This window comes from Hibiscus syriacus, unplaced genomic scaffold (genome assembly GCF_006381635.1).
Source record: "Hibiscus syriacus cultivar Baekdansim isolate YM2019G1 unplaced genomic scaffold, ASM638163v2 tig00110156_pilon, whole genome shotgun sequence".
NCBI classification, from domain to species: domain Eukaryota; kingdom Viridiplantae; phylum Streptophyta; class Magnoliopsida; order Malvales; family Malvaceae; genus Hibiscus; species Hibiscus syriacus.
This window is the reverse complement of record NW_024062606.1, coordinates 2,311,219-2,325,908: the sequence shown is the minus strand read 5'-3', so window position 1 is coordinate 2,325,908 and position 14,690 is coordinate 2,311,219. Positions and strand designations below refer to the sequence as shown.

The window sequence follows — 14,690 nt, the reverse complement described above, 5'->3', positions numbered from 1 at the left end:
AATTGGTTCTAATTTTTTAATTGAATTTTTAATTAATCTTTGTTTTTCACCAAATTGGTGTATTTTTTTAGTTTTTCTATAAAAAAAAGATATCGTGGGTAGGAATGAGTATGAGTCGGGTTGAATTTTCGATCAATCTGACTCAATACAAAAAAATAGACCTCTTTCACCTGAGTTTTATCTGACTCGAGTCTAGAGTGATTTATGTTATCTCAAAATTTGACCCGAGTGTTTTTAAATAAAATTCGAACCCTACTCGACCGAAATAAATATATTTATAAAAAATATCAATTTTACTTCAATAAAATAAGGATATAATTAAAAATAATATAAAGATTGATATTCTTGCAATTATCCATAAATATATAAAATAAAATAATATTATTTTTGGGTTGGATCGAATATTTTTCATCTTAAATCATAATTTAACCCGACTCGAAATTATACTCTAAAAATCGACCTCAAACCTATTTTTTAAAAAAATATGATCTGATTGAGTCGAAACCCACCGAATTTAGGTATCGTGCCCATACTAGTTGTGGGATTGAATCTTATATCTAATACAAGGATTAAAGTAATCAAACCATATGAGTGGCTAAATAAGTATTACTAAAGTTTGATTTTATAAGTTTTTGAAATAATGTAATAAATGTACTATTTAATTATGTAAGTCGGAACACGTGGCTCCACACGTTGAGACTTTTGATTAAGAAACCGTCGGGGGGCCTATTCGAGAAAGGACATTGCTTTATCCTTTTTTTCCATTTCTGAATAAAAGAGAAAAGCGAGGGGTAAAATCCAAAAATAAGAAAGTAACGGAGGAGTTAAAGAGTAAAAATAAGACAGATAACGTGAAATGCCGACAATGATTGAATATTTCAAGTAACGTAAGAACTTAGATTAATCAATTCGAAAGCAATACTTCACCTCTCCTTTGTTGCCTCATACCATATATATATATATATATATAATTTTTATATTTGTATTTTATAGTTGTATTTTCTATTTTAATATCATGTTTGATGCTGTTAGATCACGTATATCTAATTTTATTAATAAATATTATACATTTTTTGGAGTTGTGTAACTCCGAAAAAAGATAATTATATTAATTAATATTATTTATATTCAAATTTTGATTGGTCTTTAAATTTTAAAATATTATAAATTTTAAAATTTTATTAATCAAAATCCTCAAATGTCAGAAACTAATACACGTAACCTATGAATCGTTCTAAAACAATTTTTAATCTTCTTCAAAATAATAATAGGAACAAGTTTTATTAAATAAAAATTTAAAATAAAATAATAATGTGTCCCCTCTCGTGCGTCAGTCAACAATTTGATAAACACGTGTTAAGGCAGAGGCCCAATTGTGCAATTAATTTATCCATCGCGTTCGCAATGAAGCAGCAATTACTTGACGAAGGGGTTTTAAACTATTCTTTTTTCATATTTTTAACAATAATAAATTTTAAATAAATAATAAATTAAAATTAAATAAATAAATAAGAGACATAGAGAGTATTATTTTTCTTAAAAATTTAAAGATTAAATAATTGTATTTTTATGATGTATATACATCATTAATGATTAAGATTTTTTTTAAATAGAAACTACATTACGATTACTTTAAACTAATATAAAATAATTCATAATTTAAATTTTATCACGGATTAAATTGAATGTATATTTTAAATTTATTTTAAGGATAAACCAAAAAATAATCATCAAACTTTTAGGGTGTTTGTAGTTTAGTCATCAAACTTACAATACACCCATTGGACTTTTAATTCAATTTAATCACGATTATTATCGTTAGTTGCCGTTAAGAAAGGTTGATATGATACATTAGAATTATATTATCTCATAAAACTCTATGTTTCTCATACTAATGGCAATAGCTGACTCTTTTTACTTGTGTCGTCACCCATTAGAATTATATTAAGTTTCAGTTGTGTTTGAGACTTGGATGAGATGATGATAAAACTCTCGTGTAAGGTGGGTGTTGTATTTAGTAACGGTAACGATCGAAAAAATTCCAGATGGTGATGGCACATGCAAAAGGAAACTGATAGTTGCCATTAGTATTATAAAATTAGGATTTTTTTGGGAAAGAAGATAAATATAACGTGTCATGTTAGTATTTCTTAACGGTGTTTGATGCTAACATTAGTGACCGTAATGAAATTGAATTAAAAGTATAATGATCAAAATACAAATACACTAAAAGTTTAGTTCTACTTTTATAATTTTCTCTTAAGTTATTTTTATCTAAATTTATTATGATACAAGTTTGGATATATCTTATTTATCAATGTGATCATACGTCATAATGATTAAATGACTTTGGTTCAAATGATTTTTTTCTTTTGATTGTTAAAGGTGATTACAAAGTAATATATGTTCTATATACTCTTAATTATTTGACAATAAATGTTTAATCATATCCTATAATCGCTGATGTTAGAACCCGTGACCCCGTGACCTATAGGAACAACAATAATTCCTTTAACCACTAAAGTAATTTGATTCGTGCGGTTCAAATGAAATTTTAAAATTCATTCGATAGATAATTACATTGCAAGCTACGCATACTCTCTTATTACGAATTACAAAGATTTTATCAGATGATAACAGGCAATCGTGTGCATCAATTAACTATAAGATTTGCAATGTTTGAACTAAAATATTAAAACTTTGGAAACTGGATGCTTGAACCACATCTAGCCCTTGGCAACAAAGGGCACTCGATGAAGTCTGACCCAGAAGTATCAACACACAAGTAAACTTGATAAAGCTGACTGTTACCGGAAGGATCCACATTGCACTCAATGCCCGGAGTATACCCAATCGCTTCCTTTATAGCATCCCTAAACTCCTCAATTTTATAGAATTCATCGTTCGGTTTGATTCCTACAAACATGAATTTCACATCGAACTCGTTAATCCGGTATTCGTATTCAACACATACTCAAAAAGTCAAAACCCGGATTTGAGTAAAAGAAAATGAATTCCGAATGTACCCGCATTCGTTAAAGCGTAGAGGAGGTTGGCCTTCTTTTCAATGCGATCGTCGCCTCGAAGTATTGACGTTGGTCGAGTTCAGATTCGGAGCATGTCCCGTGCTTGAACCATTCGTGAGTCCAGAACTTGGTTCCGTCGTTGCTAGGACATGAAAGAGTGGGCCATTTCTTCTCCATTGTCCGAATCAGATCTGATATCTATTTGTCGTGTAAATGATAATTTAGTATCAGTGTGAATAAACAATATGTTGAAAAAGTATAATGTAAATAAATAATTGGGAATTTGGGAGCAATTGGTATTATTTTAAGTTGTTGGAACCAAATCGAGACATAAAACAACTTGGGTGGTATGGTTTGGTCTGGTCCCACTCCCAACAACATGGAAAGTAACGAAATGGGTAGTTATAGCTGTTGTCAAGTATTTGGGTGATTCTGATGCACGCCCCTAAAAAATGTTAAAAAAATGATGTTACTTGTTAAATAAGTGATCGATTAAAATTTAGATCGATTATGTTATATTATTTAACCGGAAATATTATCAAGTACAATAATATATTAGGTAGCGCTTATGTAATAGGTAGCGCTTATATTGACTTATTTTCTAACTAAACATGTATATTTAAATCGATAACATTACAAATTTACCTATTACATTATAATTATCGGTTTCCCAATGTTATTATTTTGTTACTGCAAAGTTTTTGTTATTTTATTATTGGGTTTTGCTTAAAATATCCAACTTTTTGTATTAAAAAATGAAAATTCTGATATAAAAATGATCACACAAACACACTTTTTTACTACCGGTTTTGTCATTTCGAGATCGATTTTGTCATATTTTTACTTGTTATATTATTATGAATCGATACATTTTTATAAAGTATTGACACTTTATTGGCGCTATAACTTCTTTTCTTTTAAATTCCAAAAATGTCGATACTTATAATAAAGTATCGACACTATCAACATATCTGGTAGTTCTTTACCGGTTTTATCATTTCGAGACCGATTTAGTCATATTTTTATCTGTTATATTGTTATGGATCGATACATTTTTATAAAGTATCGACACTTTATTAGCACTATAACTTATTCTCTTTTAAATTCAAAAAATGTCGATACTTATAATAAAGTATTAATACTATCAACATATCCGGTAGCGCTTTACCTGTTTTGTCATTTATAGATCGGTTTTGTCATTTTTTTTACCTGTTTTATTGTTATGGATCGATACATTTTTATAAAGTATCGACATTATTAACATATCCGGTAGCGCTTTACCTGTTTTGTCATTTATAGACCGGTTTTGTCATATTTTTACCTGTTATATTGTTATGGATCGATACATTTTTATAAAGTATCGACACTTTCAATATATCCGATAGCGCTTTACCTGTTTTGTCATTTATAGACTGGTTTTGTCATTTTTTTGCCTGTTATATTGTTATGGATCGATACATTTTTATAAAGTATCGACACTTTCAATATATCCGGTAGCGCTTTACCTGTTTTGTCATTTTTTTACTTGTTATATTGTTATGGATAGATACATTTTTATAAAGTATCGACACTTTCAATATATCCGGTAGCGCTTTACCTGTTTTGTCATTTATAGACCGGTTTTGTCATTTTTTTACTTGTTATATTGTTATGGATCAATATATTTTTATAAAATATCGACACAAACCGACAAGCTAAGTTTGCCGGTTGCCAAATTTTTTAATATTTCTTCATGATTTCCACCTATTACATTATTATTACTTGATATTTCCTGTAGAGCTAAACCAAATTTATCAAATATCTTTTAATATATCTGATAACGCTGTATATTAACCGTATATTAGTCCGCCTTTCCAGAGACAATCCCAAAATATTTTGATTAAAGTGAGAAGAAAAAGTACCGTTATTATCTAACCAAATAGATTATGTATTTATAAAAAAAAAAGTATATTTAAATTTAGGGTAAAGAACGTAAATGTATCCCGACTATAGGATATTTTTTATTAAGTATCTCGATTATTAAAAATTACAAAATGATCATTTAATTATAGAATGTTACTTTATTAAGTCTTTCAATTATAAAAATTATAAAATGGGCACCCAACTATTTATTATCTTGCAAACTCGTCATTTTCTGTTAAAAAATGTATGATATTTTGAGTTGATCGTTAACTTGTAGGTTGTGATATAATAAAATATGATCACAAAATCTCAAATGACTATTATATCTCAATCATCAACATCCAACTTAAACAACCGTCAATTTTTTAACGGAAAAGGACGAGTCTGGAACATAATGAATAATCGGGAGACAATTTTGTAACTTTTAATAGTCAAGGGACTCAACAAAGCAACAATCCATAGTTGAAGGATCATTCTGTAACTTCTAATAGTCGAGAGACTTAATAAAATAATATCTTATAGTCAAGGGACCATTTGCGTTTTTTACCCTAAAATTTATACATACATGAATTCGATTAGTATCATCTATTAACATGTAATATCAGATTCAAATCTTAAAACAACTCTTTCGAATAGTGTGACAAAGATATTGTACCTCGGATTTGTCGAAACGAGAGTCGGGATCGCAATTGGAAGGGTAGCCGCCGCCGTTGTAATTAGGCCAGAGTCCATGGATCCCAAAATCTGCAGCAGGCTTCCCTGTCTTCGGATAACAACAACGCTGCTTTGAATCGCAGTAGGATCCAGGCCACTGTAAGGTAAGCACGAACCAATATCATAACTCAAACTCCAAAACACGAGTTATACGAAAATTAGATAGATGGATAGATATATATAATAAAAAAAAAGTGATTTCGTCTTGTTCGTTTACCTGTTGAACAAAGTAGAAGAAATCAAAATCTTGTGAAAAGCAACGAACCGAAAAGTATTGCAGTACGAAAAGGTTTATGAAAAAGATCGAACATGCGTTGAGTTTCATGTTTTCAGAGGTTTTTTTTTGTCCGAAACAAATGATGAAGGTTGGGTTTTGACAGATGGATGTATTTATAAGGCAAGAAGGGTGCTAAGGGCATGGGATATTCATGGCAGCATATGCTTGTCATTTGCCGTTGATTGCATGTTTTAAGTTGTTCTCCAATGAACTTTTTATGTGCTTGAAGTTATATTTTAGTGGATTTAAACTAGCTTTTAAGTGGTGGTTAAGCAGTTAATTAATTGTGTTTTTCAATTAAAGATTACTATTTTGGCTTAGCCAATCCTATTGCGTGCAGATCAACACTTTATTCAACTCTATACCTAACCAATGTGTAATGAAATGACATAATGCAAAATGGTCGGAAAAAAAGAGAAGGGAAAAAATGGGTCACTTTCAGTTTGGGTTGTGTTTTTCTTCATCTTGTAGCAAATGAAATCTTACAATTTTGCTTGTACAACTTACATATTTGGCTTAAAGGAAAACATCCCACGATCGAAATTAGAGCAAGGAAGCAACCGTCCAAAACAATTTCCCAGATAAAGCTTACCTTTTGCTTTACACTTTGGTAAATCACGCTTTTCACTTTGTTTTTAGCATCTCTAGTCCACGTTACAAATATCAAAATAATATTTTAAAGGGAAAACTACGTAATATCTAAATATTTAATTCTTTTAAAATTTAACGTTAAATTTTGAAAGGGTATTAAAATTTAATAAAAAATTAAATTTTAATTATATTTTTTTAAATGAAAATTTAAATATTAAAATAAATCAAAACTAATAATTTAAATATTAAACGCGTAGTTTATCCTATTTTAACTCACTCGAGCTGCATTTCGATGATCAGCAGTTTCAATCGCAAAACACAAGACCATGAGCTGAGAATTTAAACCACAGACCAGCAAATTAAATAAGTAAAAATGCAGTAAATATCAAACATGTCAGCCTAAAAGGTAGCCCCTCTATCCATGACGTGGATAATACGTAAACACAAAGTTTTTACGTTAAATGATAAATTTATAATATTTTAAAGAGACCGAACTTATAAAATTTTATTAAATAAAAATAAATTATTAATAAAAATTATAAAGAGATAATCTCATTAAGATCATTAGTTTGATTGAAATCAAATTACAATCAAACTAAGAGCGATAAACAAAAATAATTTACCCTAATAACTAATATTAATAATTATATTTTCATATTTTATATAATCTACCAATAAAAAGACTAAAAATCATCTCATATTCATCATATTAACACATAAACTCTTCAGCACTCTGCCTATCATTATTATTGCCAAGAGAATAGGGGGAAAAACTAATATTGATAAAAAAAATAAATAATAACTTGAACTCCATTTTTATTTTTTTGGCTTAATTATAAAATAAGTTTCAAATTATACTGTTTTTCTCAAATAGATATATATTTTTTTTTGAATCATCCAGTACCTAATATTACAAACGTTTCCATTTTAGGTATCCGAGATGTAATGGTCGCTAAAAAATCTCGTTGACTGACACATGTCACATTTTGGTAATTTTGAAATTTTTATTTTTAAAAAAAACTTAAAATGTCGTTATTATATTTTAAAAAACCTAAACTTTTCTATTTTACACAAAACACCCCACAATTCATAAAATATCTTATTATAATCCCATTTACTCCTGTCACCAGCCATCTCCGATCACCCATCCGTCGTCGAACGACTATCCATTCATTGTCGGCTACCCAATGATCGGCCATCACCGTTGCTATCATCTCAAACCTTAAAATTCTCAAATTCCTATACTTAAATCTCTAATCCCTAAAATCTCAAATATCCAATCCCTAAAACTTAATAGCTAATTTTGAAATAAACCTTAGTGATCGCCCATCATCATTGATGAATTTGTTGTTATAGATTGGAAATTTGAACTGTGAAGAAAAATATTTTTTCTAAAAAAAAATTAACAAGATGTGACACGTGTTATTTAACGATGAAATTTAACAATCATTACAATCGGACACCTAAAATGATAACATTTGTAACATTAGACACATGAATAATTAAAAAAAAATTATACACATATTTAGAAAAAGGTATAATTTAGACACTTGTTTTATAATCTATCCTTGTTTTTTTAAGGGGTTCTCATGCAATGTTTTTGGAATTGGAATCTGGAGCGGATATGGTGCCCATGATTGGCTATGTGTCGGCTCAATTCCATGTTCATATTAAACCCCGTTAATGTCGTAAAAATCTCTGTTTTATGGTATGAATCCACGGAGGCAATTATAATTTTTATATAACTTGAGCTGCATTTCAACAGTAAAATACAAGAAAATAAAGCTGATAATGTATACGACAGACAGCATGAGCAGATAAAACAAATTACAAATGCAGTAAATTCCAAATACACCAGAGAGATTAGAAGGAAGGGAATTCGATCTCAGGCCCACATTTCCCCCCTCTAGGGAAAACAGGGCACTCAATGAGGATAGACCCTGAATTGTCAAGGCACAGGTACACCTGGTAAAGCTGGCTGTTCCCTGACGAATCCCGGTTGCACTCGATCCATGGCGTGTGCCCCGTCCCTTCTTTGATCGCATCCTTAATGTTCTCCAAGCTGTATGTGCTTCCATCCGGATTGATCCCTAAAATACCCGGATTTTTACAAGGGTCCGTTTCATGATTATAATTGATTTTCGGAAAGTGATTTACCTGCGGTTTTGAGAGCTTGGAGGAGTTTTGTTTGTTGCTTCAACCCGAGTGTTGTTTCGAAGTAGTTGTGTTGATCGAAGACGGACTCGGAACAGGTCCCGTGTTTCTCCCATTCGTGAGACCAGAAGGTTTCCCCGCTGCCGCTTGGACAGGCCAGTGTCGGCCAGTTCTTTCGCATGTTACCGATGAGGTCCGAAATCTGCAACGGTTTCGAACTACATTACTCGTATTTTAACTTCAATGCATTATTTTAAATGGTGTACACAACAAATGTTAAAGCTACCTTGGATTCATCAAATGGGTTGCCAGAATCACAGTTTTGAGGGTAGGAGCCATCGTTGTAATTAGGCCAAAGTCCATGAATGCCAAAATCAACAGCAGGCTTCCCCGTTGTAGGGTAACAACAACTGCTCTTGGCTGAATCACAGTATGATCCTGGCCACTGCAAAAAAAAAAAAAAAAAAAAAAAAAGGAAAATCAAAACAATCCCAGAAAAAAAACATTTTTTTCTCAGCAACCAAACAACTCACTTGTTGAACAAAGTAGAAAAAATCAAAATCCTGGGAAACACAAACAACTGCCAGACACTGTAAAACCAGAAGATTGATCAAAAATGAAAACTTGGACTCCATACTTCTTTTTTTCTCTGAATTTTCTAGTTGATTTTGGACTTTGAAGAGTTTGAGAATGATTGATCCAGCGTTGATAAGAGCTATTTTTATAGGCATTTAATTGCAGGTTTTTGACAGATACAGTTGATAATGACAAATGTTTACGATAAGGTAACGTATCCGTTCATAATCTCGATTCCATGTTCATATTTAGCCCCCCATTAATGTTGTTAAATTTGTTGTCTTTTTAAGGTGTGAATCCAATCAGGCAACTACTGTTTAAGTTTTTATTGTTTGGAGTGCGGTTGAATGATTGGGACAACTCACCAATGTCCCAAGCGTTTATTATTAATAATATATGTTAGATGTTAGATAATGGACAGTGGGGATCGAAGAAGAAATAATTTAGCATTGAATGTTTTTCAGGATGAGAATTAGTTGATTATTTTGGTAAGTGAAGAGTAGTGACGGTGACAGAGATTAAGCGGGATTGAAGAGCTTAGAATGAAGAAACTATTATGGATGACGGCGAAATCTTTCATTTTTCACATGTCCCTTCTAGTGTATATACTTTTTAGGAAGGACAAAAATTACATGTAATTTTGTTTTGACGTATTGATTTTGCTAGCTCAGAGTTCGTTAATGGATTCAGAGTTAACTGTTGAGAGATCAAAATCGAAGGAATTGGTGATATGAGGGACTAAAATCATTTTTTTGAACCAGTGATCAAAATTGAATGAACTGAAAACATAGGAGGATCATTCGTATAGTTTATCCTTCATTTTTCTAGGAACGAACCGAACCGGAATTTTTCATCGCGCTCCAGGTACTCGTAAAAAAGCTTGGAACTTGAAAAATAAACGCGAAACGAGAAGGGGGGGAAAACAATCAGATAGGGGAGAGAGAGACCTCTGAAATTCGTAGTCTCTCCTCTCCGATCCAAATCCCAATTCAAGGGAGGGGGACAAAAAATCCATTTTTCAATCGATTATTCCGTTTCGTTTTCTTCAATTTCGATTATAATTCCAATTATTTTCCTTTAGTAGTGTTCTTAACAATTCACATGCTTCCTCTCCAACTGTTCATTTCTTGATGCGACGATCGGCGGATCGAAATCGGGTTGATTCCAAACCCAAACCCACCACCGCCTCACCCAAAATGGATCCGATTAAGTTCCAAAACCGACCCAATTCCCGATCCACCGCTCTTCTTTCCCGAAACCCTCGTCAAACCAGGCCGACCCTTTCTATCTTTGTAGTTTCAATCGTCGTGTCTCTCGCTTTGTTGGTTTTTAGTTACATTTTCCTCTTCTCATCAGCGGAGTCCACGGAATTCGGAATCATAATCGATGGCGGAAGCACAGGAACGAGGATCCACGTGTTTCGATACGGAGTTGATCGGAGCAAAAACCTGGTTTTCGACTTCAAAGAAGGGTCAGATAGCTTGAAAGTTAATCCGGGGTTGTCAGCTTACGTGGAGCAGCCGGAAGCAGTGTTGGGTTCTTTGGAAGAACTTCTGAAGTTTGGGAGGAAGAAAGTTCCAAAAGAACTGTGGGGAGAGACGGAAATTTGGCTAATGGCGACGGCGGGGCTTAGATTGTTGGATGTTGAATTGCAGGAACAGATTCTAGAGGAGTGCAGGAAGGTGCTTAGGGTGTCTGGGTTTAAGTTTCACGATGAGTGGGCTTCGGTTATTACAGGTGATACATTGTGGGTTGCTTTAGTTGTAATTGAATAAACCGACATGTGAATAGGAATAGAAGAATAGTAAGAGGTTTACGTTCATCTTTATTTATGAGAATTAGAGTACTTGACCATGTTTTGCTTTTCATCTTTTTTTGGTATCCGGGGCTTAATAAAGATCACTCCTGCTGTCAAGGCTGGAAATATTTCAGTCTTATGTTTATATTTTAGTTTCGAATCCCTGATCCATATTTTTTAGGCTAATTTTTAAATTTTCTGTCTCAGGCTCTGATGAGGGAGTCTATGCTTGGGTTGTTGCAAACTATGCACTTGGTACTCTTGGAGGTGATCCTCTGGATACGACTGGAATTATTGAACTTGGCGGTGCATCTGCTCAGGTTTGTTGTTAACTTCCTGTGTTTTGATTGAGTTAATTGGATTCTTCAACACCAGAATTCTTTTGAGCTTCTAATTAATGGCCCTAGGCATTAGAGTTCCTTGAAGCAATTTCTTCTTTTATTTTTCAATCATTCTAGTAAACATAATTTTTGCTCCTTTGAAGCTATTTCTTGTGTATTGAGAAATGATATCTCAGATTAGGTCATAATCCATAAATCTTTCTTTGTTGAACTTGTAACTATGGAGTAGGCTTTTAGTGTGAGCTATGAACTGCACTTTGTTGGCTTTCCAGAAAAAAACAAGTTGATGTCACTCCGAAAAACAGGCATTAACATGCAAAAAGTTATTGTTGTTAAAGACATTACTGATGCTTAAAGCAACAGATGTTAAAAGAACAAGAAGCTATAACTTCAACGTATTGCAAATGCATTTGATGGCATTATATTTGTTCTTTACTTGGTGCACTTGATGTATAATTTGAGAAGCACTTATAAGATCACCATTAACTCACTGTTATACTTATTTCAGGTAACCTTTGTCTCAAATGAGTTTATGCCTTCTAAGTTCTTGCGCTCCATCAAGTTTGGGAATTTCACTTACAATCTCTATAGTCACAGCTTTCTTCATTTTGGCCAGGTAACCTTTGCATGCATATCTACTTTTTTTGTTTGTTTTTATGTTTCAAATGTAGGCTTTAAAAAATTTGGTTTAACTTTCTTGCAATTCGAATGAGATGTTTGGATGTTTTTCATAAGCCAAAATCAAGTGGACTGAGAATAGTTTTTTGTTCATTAATTCTGAAAGTGATAGTGACAATAACGATATAATGCAGATCTAACTTCTAACTAGTATTAGTATTATTTCAATATGGCTTTGCATTGTGAGTTTTGTGGGATGTTATTAGAAATTCTGTCAAGAAATCCAAGGCTGGCATAAGAGCTTTTTCACTTTTTCATTTCTTTTTTCAGAATGTTGCTCATGAGTCATTGAGGGAATTACTTATTAAAGGAGATTTCAGTCCTGGTATGTTTTTCCTTATCTTCTTTCTGCCAAAGTTTTACAGGCTTAGAAGTGCTTGAAATTATGCATTGAACTCCAACTAGGAATTTCTCTCATGCTGGATTGTAATTTAATCATATCCATGAGTCTTGCAATTTAAAGCTTAAGGAAGAGATCTGGATTTGATTATGAACACTGTTTGTATATTATGGTTTTTATTATTTATGCTGGGTTGAATCTTTAATTCTAAAAGTTTTCGTTTACCTTTGGTCATTTATGGCCTATTCACGAGGGATGTATCGAAAAAGGTTGTTTGAGTCAGTTTTTTGTTGGATATTTTCATAGAATCTGTTACCTTTAATAGAGATGACATGGACTTACTAGTTAGTTAAGTAATAAGGTTATATGGCTCATTATGTTTTTTCTCACCCTAATGCAGCTGCTGACTCTCTTCACAATGAAGTGTATATAGATCCTTGTACACCTAAAGGTTACTTGCCTCAGTCATCGAATCTTTCACTAGGTTTTATGGCTGAAAAAAGTAAATATACTTCTGAACTTCAAGCTATGGGTAACTTCTCAGAGTGCAGATCTGTTGCACTAAGGTTATTACATAAAGGAAAAGGTAACAAACTCTCTTAGAACCACTGAATCTGCATTACCTTGCGCTACAAGATAATAATCATTATATATTCTGAATTGCAGAGAAATGTTACAGTTATTGCTGTTATTTGGGGTCAGTTTTCATGCCCAAGCTTCAAGGAAAATTTTTGGCTACAGAGAATTTCTTTTATACCTCAAAGGTACAACTATTAATGTCTCTGTTTCTGACTGGCTTATGTGCAAGCACATCCTAAAGCATGTGATGTTTTCTTGGATGCACCGAGTTTCTGTTTCCTAAAAGGCTTCAATTTCTTTGTTTGTCTCCTCTTGTTTGAGTAGTTCTTTAAGTTGCGCCAGAGGGCCTTTCTTTTGGATCTAATGATGGCAGGGCAACATTTCTGTGGAGAGGATTGGTCTAAATTGAAGAAGAAACACCAATCACTCGATGAGGAGGAACTGTTGCGCTATTGTTTTTCTTCCGCATATATTGTGGCCTTACTTCATGATAGCCTTGGAATTGCTTTGGATGATGAAAGGTATATTTACTGCCTTATAGTTGAGTATCTTCAAAAGCAAAGACCAAGCAAGTTCAATGACATTTTGGGCACCGTGGCTTTCCTTGATATGAAGCATATCTTTTTGCAGATCTGTCAATAGTTTTTATTACTTCTCTCACAATTGAACTTTAACTAATTGGATTCTATCATAAACAGGATCAGCTTTGCTAATCAGGTAGAAAATATACAACTTGATTGGGCCTTGGGAGCTTTCATATATTGCAAAGCACGGCCAAGTTCGAAGAAGAGGAAACTGATTGGATAACTACCATTATCAGCCGTGATTCACCCACACTATTCTCCATCATTGCCATTTCTGCAATATTGATGTTCGTTGCTTGGTCTATATCGAAATGGAGGAAACCCCAGTTGAAGACAGTTTATGATTTAGAGAAAGGACGTTATATTAGTGACTCGTATAGGCAGAAGTTGATATCATTGTCCAGAGGAGATAATAACATGCTTACAAGTTTGCATCCAAGGAGGACGACGATCCATGTGTTACGATGGTATACTATCGTTATGCTTCCTTGGTTTCCTATGCCCTCCACCTAAGGTCACAATGTGAGTGGGAAATTTAAGATTGTATATCATCAAACTCTTAACATAGGGTCGAATGTAATCATGGGGATACCGGATAGAAGACTAGATTCCAATTTTGTATATACCGGGAAGTCGTGAACCAAAAACCCTACACTATTATACCACTTGCTTGTTCATTTGAACCTATACTACAGAATCAGAAAAAAGGAGTGATGCATTAGTTGTGGAAGGAGAGGAAGGGGTTTATTTTCAGAGCTTTATCACTGCTTCTTCCTCAAATGCTGTGTTCTTAAAGTGCCTTATAATGGCTTGTTTGTTGTTTTGCTATGAAAATTTTGTTCGAATTTGAGTCTTCGCCAAAGTTACCATTTGTTTTATTTTTCTAATTATTGTTGCTATTATTGCATTTTGGAAAAAAAAAAAGGAAAACTCCATACAGTAACTCCAATCATAGGAAATTTACAAAGCTTAATTAGAAAATTTCTCTCCTATTTCTTCGTACTCTAATTTAACGCAAATTTCACATTTTTCCCGGTAAAGGTAAATATATTTAAGACTTCTTTTTCCTCTGTTTCCCATACGTTCCATAATTTCTTTCATTCTTTCATTTGTTTCGGAACCCCCGTGTT

General features: G+C 32.7%; 3 protein-coding genes and 1 pseudogene across 3 annotated transcripts in view; 1 reads left to right on the top strand and 3 right to left on the bottom strand.

Moving 5' to 3' along the window:
• The window catches only part of LOC120216028 (cyclic dof factor 1-like), a 28,214-nt gene that overhangs the window by 13,378 nt on the left and 146 nt on the right, over positions 1-14,690 (bottom strand). The window lies entirely within an intron of this gene.
• On the bottom strand, positions 2,678-6,012 carry LOC120216030 (ribonuclease 3-like). The gene is given in 5 exon segments (XM_039213548.1): positions 2,678-2,916; positions 3,027-3,062; positions 3,065-3,224; positions 5,584-5,739; positions 5,860-6,012. Coding segments are annotated over 5 exon segments (684 nt in total). The 5' UTR covers positions 5,968-6,012; the 3' UTR covers positions 2,678-2,692.
• LOC120216029 (ribonuclease 1-like) lies at positions 8,323-9,364 on the bottom strand. The gene is made up of 4 exons (XM_039213547.1): positions 9,198-9,364; positions 8,951-9,109; positions 8,668-8,866; positions 8,323-8,600 (listed from the first exon to the last, which is right to left on the bottom strand). The coding sequence occupies exons 1-4, from the start codon at positions 9,297-9,299 to the stop codon at positions 8,374-8,376; spliced, it is 687 nt and encodes a 228-aa protein (XP_039069478.1). The 5' UTR covers positions 9,300-9,364; the 3' UTR covers positions 8,323-8,373.
• LOC120216027 lies at positions 10,150-14,290 on the top strand (annotated as a pseudogene).